This window comes from Sprattus sprattus (genome assembly GCF_963457725.1).
Source record: "Sprattus sprattus genome assembly, chromosome: 15".
NCBI lineage: Eukaryota > Metazoa > Chordata > Actinopteri > Clupeiformes > Clupeidae > Sprattus > Sprattus sprattus.
In genome coordinates, this window is record NC_137913.1 from 19,496,942 (window position 1) to 19,509,140 (window position 12,199).

At 43.3% G+C, this 12,199-nt stretch overlaps 1 protein-coding gene across 1 annotated transcript; it reads left to right on the forward strand.

Moving 5' to 3' along the window:
• On the forward strand, positions 1-12,199 carry LOC308375860 (tetraspanin-15; the record flags this gene model as incomplete). The annotated part of the gene is made up of 8 exons (XM_080852055.1): positions 1-231; positions 3,443-3,628; positions 6,037-6,111; positions 6,234-6,329; positions 7,010-7,126; positions 9,307-9,357; positions 9,871-9,987; positions 11,867-12,199. Exons 1-8 carry the CDS (start codon positions 142-144, stop codon positions 12,197-12,199), a joined length of 1,065 nt encoding a protein of 354 aa, XP_080708181.1. The 5' UTR covers positions 1-141.

A 12,199-nucleotide genomic window follows, 5' to 3' on the forward strand; every position in this document is an offset into this window, starting at 1 on the left:
GGTTTCGAATTTAAATGATCTAGAAAATGAAAGAGAAATAGTGCAGCCGTCTTTTAATTTAGAAAATATGTTGCCTTCTTGCCATGAACTAGCATGAATGAACCCATTTGTGGAATGACGATAGGGTAGCAACTGTTCACCATGCCTGATTATTACTCAAAATGGAAAGACAACATCCGCTTCTATTATTTTATCAAGTTCACTCTAAACGTGTACTCTATGCTTTTTTCGGTAAGTATCGCACTGTGGTTTCTGTTATAACTAATGAGCTAATATTAGCTAGGATAGCTAGCTGTGGTAGTTCTTGGTAGCGTGCGTTACCATTAGAGACTTTAGTGCCATAGTCCCTCACTCCTATAGCCCTAGCATCAGCGTGCTAGACAATATAAAGATAGTCTAGGTTAGTTGGCTTCACTTTGCTTACACTGCATTAGCAGCCCTAGGTTCAAGGTATAGAATTCTACACACAAGTAGTCCATTAATCTGTCGTGCGTCCCAGGGTTCGTTGACAGCATAAGCTGTCATGTCCTTAAACTAAATTAGCGTTTGGGGCAGTCACCTTACAGGTATTGTCAGTTCATGTGTTATTGCAATCACGGTAGTTCATAACATTTGTTTTAAGCATGAAAATAATTTGGCCAGTTTAAGAGCGAACTCTCGGTCCAAACAGAGGCTCTTTGTTTTGTTAACATGTCAACATGAATCAGACAGGGCGTGGGGCAAAGGAGCACACTGGAAGATTTAAAGAGACAGGACAGTTCAGATAAAATTTGAACGGTCATAAATATTTTATATGAATTCAAAATAATACAAAAATCTCTTGGACACATGTAGTACATTGTTTATAATTTTAGAGTCATCTCATTTTACATAATTACACTTAATGTTAAAAAGTAAACAATCCTTTAGTAAATAAATACTCATTTGCTATATCAGATATATTTTGTGTGCATTAGCCTTGAACAGAAATTACACAGCTGATATCATCTATGCACAAACTGAGGCCGAAAGTAACATTTCAGAAAGAAGTCTGAAATTTTCTGCAGTCTTCAACTTCCAGAAATGTTTTCCTACTGAGTCCTATCCTACAGATGGAGTAACTTTCTGGGCTGACTGACTAAAAGCAATCAAAGTTTACGCTAGGGTTTGCTTAATGTTTATTTGGAGTTTCGATAACCTTACATGCCGTATTGAACTACATTTCACACCAAGCCCTTGGCAACCCTGTAGGCAACCCTGTCAGTCAGCCAGACCATAGTCTTGCAGTTAGTCTTGGGTTGGACTCAATGAATAGCAACTGATTGTTTCAGGCACCCCCACAGGGAAATTAAAGACTGAATCTGTGTGTTTGTTTTGCATATACAAACGAAAACAAATGGAAATGCAGACATCTTTTGGTTGCAGCTATTGGACACAAATTAAACAAATTATTATTTGTGTTTAGCCCTCGTCCATAATGATCCACATGTACCCTGTTTCAAGGAACATTATGTCAGTGGTTTGATGCGGTAGGTATTTTAAAACCCATATTTAAGTTACTTCGTTGTAGTGGGCACACCATCCATAGGGATTTATTTGGGTGTTACGTATTAGGCATCATTTAGCTTTAGGCCTCTATTGAAATGGATTGCATTAAACATCCTGAGTCTGTTGCTGATTTGCCTGCTAGCAATTTGGTGGACCAAGCTCTTCTCACTTGAAAGTTTTCCACACTATAATTCCAGAAAATATTTAACTGACATATCCACCTCCATGTCATTTGAGACCAGTGATCGTTAAGTTGTTTCATGCTCAGAGCTACAAAATGTTACCCGAGAAGTGGTCAGATGTAAGATCCTTATCTCTCTTATTGACTGTTAACTTTTAAAAGACATCAGGGCCTCGTTTCCCGATAACGACGTATCTTAACGGCCTACGTGGATTTTGACGACATCGTAGACTCATCATAGCCGTAAGTGCGGCGTCGGGAAACCGCTCTGCAAGGATCCCTCTTACGACCGATTTCAAGTCCTTTTTAGCGTTCGGGAAACTAGGCCCAGGTCAGGACTGGAGTAATATAAGTTGCTATCTCTATAGTGTAGTTTAGCATTCATTTGTTACAGCTTTTTCGTATAGATTAGCCAGGAATATTCTTTGTGGAGCCCTTTAATAAAAATTAGTCATTCTTTGTGCTCCGTTCATCTCCTTCTTGCTTTTATTTCTACTCTTCGCCATATATTAGTCTCTCGGATGCGCAGTTTGATTTGCGCCCTTGTTTTCTTTTTAATTTCGCTCTCGCCCTCTCTCACTCTCGTCCCTTGCTTGTGCTTTAGTGTCCTCTCTTGGTCCGCAACAATAACTCTCCCAGCATTGAAGCAGACCTGTGTCACTTTTATTACTTCCCGCCTGCTCGTTTCATCCAGAGAGATCGGAGCATTGAACAGAGGCCAATGTGGCTCTCTGTGAAATTAATAAGGGTACCATGTGAAAGATGTGTGCTGGAGGTTGGGTGAGGTTAGTGATGCTGGCTGTTGTTTACTACAGCTGAGCGAGATGGGGGAGAGAAAGAGGATGTTTAGGAAATGGTCTTTCTCGTAAATTGAAAATCAAAATGCAGGTGGCGAGAGCTCTTACCCGTCTGTGGCTTTACAGTTGGCCGCCAGCTGTCTGAAGCATGACAAATGGATCCCCAGTGCCTCGAAGTTTGCGGCAGGAGGGCCATAGCTCCTTCCACAAAAGCGATGCAAGTGGAAAGTCATTTTTCTCATTTAGCCCGACATGCCGTCATTTGTTTGTCTCTGTATCTTTGCTGGAGGTTGTACTGCAGGTGAAACATGGAGATGTAGAGTGGAGTGCAGTTGGTAAAGCTTCAGGGCAATTCATAACCATTGGCACAACAGGATGCCATGAAAGGCTGGACTGGTGGTCAAAAAAGCCTGCAAGCCTGCCTGTTTCAATCTCATGCATGAGCATTATTTATGTGACTGCCGAGTGCTGTAGAGAGAGAGGCAAAGAGTCTTTGCATTTAAATTCTGAGCTGCACAGATCCATCAGACTCAAGCAGTAATAGTAAATCAATTTGGATTGGTCAGGACGAGCCCATCACGACATGACGACAAGCCTAATTAGATTAGGTAGCGCTCACAGCCATCATGTCAAACTCGCTCTCACGCAAAGCTTGTCCTTAGGCCTTTTTTAGGTCGGTTACAACTTTAAGTCATGATCACACTTCACATCAGGATAATGGTCGGTGTGGACACGCACATGTTGCACTGCATGTGCACAGAGCATCAGTAAGAGTGTAGTTTAAACCTACACATGCCAGTGTGTTCAGCCCAGATGTGTTTAAACAATACATGAACAGATGGCCACATGCCATCCAGCCGAATGCAGCTTGTGAAGGAACATGCTCATCCATGGCGCCATACCTAACCAACCTTTCCCTCTCTTGTCTGCCCCCCAGCTCCTGGGCCTGTGCGTGTTGTGTGTGGGGCTGTATGCTGAGGTGGAGCGCCAGAGGAACCGCACCCTGGAGGGCGTGTTCCTGGCCCCCGCCGTGGTGCTCATCCTGCTGGGCCTGGTGATGTTCACCGTGTCGCTGGTGGGCATGGTGGGCTCGCTCAGGGACAACAAGACTCTGTTACACATGGTGAGTAATGGCTGTTACTATCCACGGGATGGCTCTCTGCAGCAGGCAAATCATCATTAACATGCTGCACAGCCAGCGGGGGGTGGTGGTGGTGAGGGGGGGGGGGCTGTTGATAGACGTGGTCAGATGTGATCTTGATGTGGTCAGTCAGACTGAGACATTGGCTATATGAAGTGGTGGACTCAATGGTAAAATCTGAAGATTTGCAAAACCTCCAAACAATTCAAGTGCATTGAGTTTGGTTTAGAACCATGCTTGAGTGGCATGGATGCTGCATTCCCCTTGATGTTGTGAACAATAAATTGAATGGCCTCATTGATGCCAACCTTTTATTTTGAAGTGATTAACAATTGAGTTATCCTTCCATAATAGTGTAATAGTGGTTCTAAATAGATAAATACTAGATAGATAGATGGATACTTTATTGATCCCGAGGGAAATTAAGGTCATCCAGTAGCTTATACACTTAACTTAACTCACAAACATACATACATGAATCACAATAAAAACAATAAAAAATATAGCTGCAAGCAGTGATGGCGGTTTCCTCCTCCAAACATTGCAAACCAGGGAAAAATGTAGTTTTGTGACAATTTGTCACCGTAAAGAAAAATTCATGCTGCATACTTACCAATGGGATATTAAATTTCAAATGCAATACTGTGCTAGAAAGCTGTGAAATTTGGCACACTCATTAAGGACAGTCCCTTCTTTATTCACAGCAAGTTTCATGCCTCTCATTAGACCACTCTAGCGCCACCAACGGGTCACAGTTGGACTTGTGTTTACACATGCAACTTTTGAACCGTATGACTGATTTTCAAAAATGAGGTACCATTAGATTCCCTGGATCAAGACGAATTAAACACACTCTATAACGTCAATATCACTCAAATATTTGCTGACATATCACTTCACTTCCTGTTTGGCCGCTGTTCTGCTGAATTTGAGTGGCTGTACCGGACAAACGGTTATGAGGATCAAAATTCTAAATAGTAACTTTTGTGAGGCTATGTCTGAAGATCATCTCTGGTGATTTTGAAGAAGATTTGCCAAAAATTGTAGGAGGAGTAGGCTTTCAAAGGTTTTTGATAAAACCGGAAATAACGGAAAATCTATATAACCGGAAATTGACGCTATGGGGTGGGTAAAATTCGTCTTGATCCAGGGAATCCAAGGGTACCTCATTTTTGAAAATCGGTCATACGGTTCAAAAGTTGTGTGTGTTACAAAAGTCCAACTTTGACCTGTTGGTGGCGCTAGAGTGGTGTCATGAGAGCCATGAAACTTGGTGTGAATGAAGAAGGGACTGTCCTTAATGAGTGTGCCAAATTTCACAAAAAGTTACCATATGGTTCTAGGGGCTGCCATTGACTCCCATGGTACTAACATAAGAAAGCCTACAATAACAATAGGTTACCTCCTACCGGAGGAAACCTAATAAGAAAGCCTACAATAACAATAGGTTACCTCCTACCGGAGGAAACCTAACAATACACATAGGGAGAACATGTACGCTGGGGGTGGGGTGTTTACAGGTACAGATAAATATGATTAAATATGGCCCTATATATGTGCATTAATTGTGACAGTGTTGAAAGTAGTGGAGAGTAGTGCAAGGAGTGCAAAGAGTGTTCATGTGCATGTGTGGATAGGTGCATGGGGACATGTGCATAGGGGTTCAGGCTCTGGGCTCTGTTAAGCGCCTAGAGGCAATTGTATTGTTATGGCGCTATATAAATAAAATTGAATTGAATTGAATGGATAGTGCAAATAAAGTACTGTGCTTGTGTGTGTGAGGATAGTGCAAAGTGATATAAATAGTAAATTAAAAGTAAAGTCTGTCCAAGGGGCTATTATAGCCAGTAACAGGATGGGCAGTGGCATGGGATAAAGTGAGGTGAGAAGAGGAGGGCAGACAGACTCCCTAAATATCTTGATTCAAGGCAATATATGCTTGTTTTTTGTCAAGATGCCTCTTCTTACTAGGCATTTTTTATGCATTTTTATGAAACATTTCACTTGCTTCAAGCGTTTTAGTCTTAAATTATCTTAATAAGGTATAACACCTTGTTACTGAGATTTTATTACTGGTTTTGAGCAAGCTCAAACTAGCTTTATCACCACTGACAAGTACAAAACTGCTTTGTCAAAGTCAGTATTAAGACTGTACTTGTTTTTAGTCTGGCCACAGTAGTTTTAAGATATATTTGGGTTTTATATTTTTTTAAATCTTGGTAAGTCAAATTTTCCTGGTCTTTTGGCATATAATTTTGCTTATTTTTAAGTAATACATCCCCGATTTTATTACTTTTTTTCATGTTTTTGAAAGCTACATTTTTGCAGTGTAGTGCTCATTTGTCTCTCTTTTTTTTCTCTCTCTCTCTCTCTCCCCCCCCCCCCCGCAGTTCCTCTGTGTGCTCTGTGCTCTTCTGGCCCTGCAGGCCCTGGGTCTCATCATAGCTCTCATTTTCGAGACGAAGGTGACTGAATTCACACATCACCACATTCTCAGACATTTTAAGAGCATGGTTATAGCCTATGTAATGAGCCCATATACTTCAAGTGAAATCTCATCCCTCTTTCATTGCACTCTCCTGCACAGACGTCTGCCTTGTTCCACAAGACCATTCGAGAGGGCATAAAGCACTACTACGACGATCTGGACTTCAAGAACATCTTGGACTATGTGCAGCAAAAGGTAGGGGGTTGATAAGTGGTTGAATTCATTAAGTAGGAAAGGGTGACAGAATTTAAGACAGAGCCATTTACCCTGGACCATGAACCACTACGGTGTTCCCATCATTACGTGTAAACAACAGACTCTGCCAAGGCCATAACCGTCACTCACAGTGAAAGACAGAGAAATGGGCCTTTTTCTATGGCATTCAGCCATGCGTAGATTAGGTTTGCCATTGCAGAGTGTAAATGGGAGCTTTTAATTAAGTGTTCAATTTTAACATGGTTCCATCGTCCCACTCCAAGGCAATCTTCTCCTCAAATATCTGTTCCCTGGCAGAAATAGCAGCGAGATTAAAGTCAATATGCTGTCTCAGGTTGGAAAAAGAGGCAGGCTCACCTCTTTCACTATCGTTCCCCTGGATTTGAAGATGTGGATATGGTTATAAAGAGTGGCAGATAATATAACCTACCCAGAAATATGCTAATTTCTTTTGAATGGCACTTGGCCATTAAAGTTCATTTTAAAAGGGTCCAAACGGGAGGCACTGTTTGTTTTCACTAAAGATGGAAAGAGATGACCTAGTTGAAGTCTCTCCCTGTCACTCTTTCTTCCTTTCTCTCTCTCTGTAAATATATGCACTCCCATATATATTATTTTTTTCCCACATTGATTGATTCTCATTCTCTTCCACTCCCTAGTTCTCCTGCTGTGGCGGCGATGAGTATAAGGACTGGGCGGTCAACCAGTATCACTTCTGCAATGGAACAGGCCCCCTGGCATGTGGGGTTCCATACACGTGCTGTGTCCGTCACAAGGTTAGCAGTCCTGCCTCGGTCGCTTACCCTCAAGACCTTTCATCAGCATGGGGCAGACGCAAGAGCAACTGCAGCATTGATGGCACTTTCCATTGCCATGTGCAGCCATTGAAATGCATGTCTGGGGCGCGCCCCAGCTCCACAGTAAGAAGGAAGTGCTCCATGAACACAGCAAATGGATTGAATTAACCGGCTCTCCTCATCCAGAGAGAGACCCTATGCGGGGCTCTGAGTGGCTCCCACCATAGGATCATATGGGGCTAATGATTTTAGCTCTTGGTAATGGATCAGTAATGCATTGGGAGGCCAGTTCCATGCTCAGAGAGTATGAGTAAACTGTAGGTTATTGGTTTATGGAGCTCATATCAGAAGACACATGGGTGATGGTTATGGCAATATCCCCAAAGTGTACTATTGTATGAATTATACATGCAGTCCATTTACGTTCAGATGTCACTGACTCATTGTGGAGGTTTTGTCCCTTGCCAATAGATGACTGGCATCCTGATAAATTACATTAGCACCCTGATTGTTTGGCTGCTTGAAATAAGTCCCAGGCTGGAATTTAATCAGGCCATTTTGTTGTCAAATTCTATTAAGTCTCAATGGCATTTCATTAAAGAGCCAAATTGAAGTTTCTATTTAGGTTTCAGTCAACGCTGAAATCAATTACATTTTTCTCTTGGTTCAGATTTTTTTTTTTTTTTTAAATACCCTGTTATTTAAGTAGTTTTCTATGTGGTTAAGTGCAGCCGAACAGAATTGCCCCACTGAATTAATGCAGTGAATTGATGAGGGCATGGCTGAGAGGCATGGATTAGCCTGGGGTCCTTGGTGCCAGCTGCTTTACCCAGTGATATGTGGCACAGATAAAGGCAGAATCACTCGACAGGGGCTCCTAGATCTAATCGCTTCTAATACTTGGCTGTTGAAGTTTGACATCAGTGGGCAACGGTGCAGCCAAGCAGGGACTTCAAAATAATTCCAGTGGAATGAATAACCTGCCGTGATAGCCATCATCGCCGGTAGCGATTTGAGCCGAAGGCCCTCCTGCTTCTTGCCAATGCTCGGCCCATGGGAGACGCAGAAAGCCAGACTGAGTGATTGCTCTTTGATCGAAGGACTTACAAAGCCAATTGGTGTGTCATCACACCTAGGTGTGTTCATTTTGTAGTGTTTATTAAAGACCACAGGGGTACGTCCCACTCAGTACGTTTACATGATGGCATAAACCCGATTTTGACTAAAGCCCGGCTTCTCTATCCATGGGGGGTTAACTGCTTTATCTCACGGTACATGGCAGTGACAAATCCAGATCTTGGCCGCGTCAGTTCAAATCAAATGTGGAATGTTTACAAGCGGGCATCTGCTACCGTTGATTATATAGTAAATAAGTTGTGAAATGAAACAAAAACACATCACAGTTAAAGTTGTATTAGTATTGATTGATTCACATCGATATGAATGGATTACATGACTAACAAGTGGTGGAAAAGTAATATGAAAATATTTGTTCAGTGAATTAGCGCGTTCTGTCCAAAACAGTCGCAGTCAACGTTTTTCTAATGTCAACACATTGGAATAGCCAGCTTTCATCTGAAATATCACGGTATGTTGCAACAAACCTTTGATTTAAACAGGATATTCAGTAGGGAATGGGAATAGATCAGAGATAGATAGGAGCCGTCAGAATAATTTGCTTTTCTGTTGGCCATTTCTGATATGCAGCACTTGAGGGCAAAGAAAATGGTGCATGGTCTTGATCATTTACATTTCGTTTCAGTATTTCAAAGTGAATGAGATGTGGGAAGACGTCATCTCCAGTTGTTATCTAGTTTCAAAAGTTACAAGCGTGCGTTCTCCGATATACAACCAAATCCGATCGAGTTATCTGGGGGTGTAAATCCGACTTCAGTCAGACACAGCAAATCTAGATTTGTGGAGTTACATGAAATGGATCTTCGATTTAAACCCGACAACGCCAGAAATCTGGACACATGTACACAGGGACTCATGGAATAAATGAAGTTACTGTAGCACTTCCTGACAAACACTGCCTCCTGAAGGGAGCCTTTCAGGGTGCTGGTTTTTGTTATGTCTGGCCCATCATGTAATTGCTGTGCCCTCCTTTAATGCACACATGGTCTGAATGATGTCCTCCCTCTCTTTGTGCAAATCAGGTGGGAGAGGTTGTCAATACACTCTGTGGCTACAAGACTTTGAAAGACCAGGTGAGTGTTTCCGGGTTTTGAAGGGCTACTGCTGCGCACAGGGCGTCAAACTAAAAACTGCACCATGTGAACCTTACATTTGTAGTTTATGGCATAATCTCCACATCGTGGTTATCAAATGGAGCATGCTTTGGGGCTGTTTGTTTTGCCATGGAGAGTCCGAAGTGGTTCAAGTGATGGCGATAGGAGTGTCAGTGAGATCATTTATTGCACAGGAGCACAGACCGTATCCCATCTGCTGCTGGCACTTCCTGCTGTCGCTGCAGTCCTTTTGGCTCTCTGCTTTTTTTTTAACTGGCGTACAGGGAAAAAACTGACAAACAACAACCATTAACTATTAATAGTGGCATCAAGTCTGTTATCTTTGTATTTATTTAACCCTGTTATATCTTTTGCTGTGGCAAAAGTATTGCCTCATCTGAAACAACTCTTTTATCTCTTTTCTTGCATTTCATCTCTCTATCTCGGCCTTGTCATTCCTTTCATTGTTGTTCCCTTGTTTTTCCGTACAAGCGGGAGGTCCTGGACGGGGTGATTCACGTTCGTGGCTGCATCCACGCCGTCAACCTCTGGATGGGAGACAACATTGGTGCTACTATTGGGCTGTCATGTGCAGTGGGCCTGCCACAGGTAGATTTCACGCTTGTGTACACACACACACACACACACACACACACACACACACACACACACACACACACACACACACACACGTATACTGGGAGTTGGCATATTGAAATGCTATAGCAACAAGGGTGCAAAAAGGGATTTTGATAAAAGCCTATTACCCATCTTTCTCCCTCTCTCTCACACACACACACATACGCACAGAGAGGTAGATTTATTCATATTGAAATACCACAGCAAGTCGCAATTTTGACTGGCGGGCCAGAGGCATGCCGACAGGTCTATGCTGGCGTGATGGTAAAAATGGAAATGTGATTATGAAAGCCCATTATCTACCCTTCTCTACCTCTGCTATACAGGCACAGACTTCCCTCACTCCCTCACTCACTTTTTCTCTCTGTATCGCTCGCTCCCTCTTTCTCTCTCTCTCTTTTCTCTCTCTCTTTCTTTCTCTTTCTCTCTCTCTCTCTCTGTCTCTCTTTCTCTCTCTCTCTCTCACAGAAGCTTTTCAAACCCCCTAGCTGCATTTCCATTTTGATTGCTTTCCATCCGCCTTGTTTGTGTATCACTTCATTAAGACCCCCACGTCAGTAATGAGCAAGGGAAATGGGCGTTGGCGCTGGGGCACGGTGACAGAGAGCCTCCTACTGATGTGGAAGTGTTAGCCACAGATCTGACGCTGACACCTTAACTGTCAACCCAGCCCTCTCTCTCCCTCCCTCCCTCTCTCTCTCTCTCCCCCCGCACCATCATCCTCGTCATCTACAGTATGTTGTCTTCATCGTTTCATATCTGATTTCACTTTCTGTCATTAGATGCCTTATCCATAACATTACGTCTCCAGTCCAACTGCACCCCTTCCTCATTACCTTCACTTCTTATCTCTCTCTCTCTTCACACCATCCCCCATCTCTCTGCCTTTCTCTCTTCCTCATTTTTCCTGTCTGTGTCTCTGTCTACCGACACCTAGAGTACGCGGAGTGATAGATAATGACCCCCCCTCCCCTCTCTCTCACACGCACACACACGCACATACACAAAGAGAGAGAGAGAGAAGAGCACAGCCTGCTCTCGCTGTCTCTGAGACTGACTGGCGGGGTGCCCTTCCGGTGAGGAGAGAGGGCAGCAGTGTCATACACAGGTTTTGCGCAGCTCAAGACCTTCCATTTGATAATAAGAGCAATTATGGGAAGGGGAAAGGGGAGGCGGAGGGGGAGGGCTGCTCTGGAAACTTGTCATCCCTCAGACCTGAACTCCCATGCTGGGGAAGGGCAGAGCGTTAGAGGGGGTGACTGTGCCTGACTCAGTAAATCACAGTGGCAGTCCTGGCACAGCAGAGATAGGAATACCGTTGGCAGTTCACTTTTAATATATTATCGGGGTCATGCTATGGAAACATTTGGTTCATTACAGCTTCCGTCCATGAAGTTTTATTACTGCTGTTATACTGGGCAACTTGTCCCTGCCAAGCTATCTTGATTTGACTACACCTGGTTCTAGCCTTAGGATATCTGATTGTACTAACCCTGTTTTCACTAGTATAACTCTATTCTCAAAGTCACCATTTCATTCCATTGCAAAAAAATGTCAGTTTGTAGCGTTGTAGCGCCTTAGTATGGCAGTGACCGTTCTAGGTACATACGGATGGCTTGGGGAATTTATAATCTACAGTGCAGTTATGGTGTTTTAAGAGTGTTCTATGGAGCAGATTGGCAAATATGCAAATACTTTATATGAATGTTTACAAAGGTTTTTAACCTCACTTGTTTTGCCCCCAGAAAATTAAGTTAGCTTAGAAGAGGTATTGGACTAGTTCAATTCATGGTTCATGGTTAGTAAAAAAAAAAATCACTTCTTAAGTCTGGTAACTGTTGCCTTTCAGCTGCTGGGCATTCTCCTCAGCGTCGTCTTCTGGAACCTTCTGGTGGAGATGAGCGAGTCTGAGGACATGGTAGACTTCAAGTTCCTGAAGCGGGCCGGGTACAAGTACAGCGAGTTGGACCTGTCCGATGCAGGCTGTTGCATGTGCCTGCCCCGTGACGGTGGCTACCTGCCCGTGCCTGACTCCGAGCCGGACACCTGGGCTTCTGATCCCACTCCCCTACACCTAGAAGTAGACCGAGTCCTAGTTCAGGACCCTCTATCATACTCCATACCTGGACCACATCAATCAGGACCACTGATTGGTATGGATGAAGTGGACAATCGTGCATGA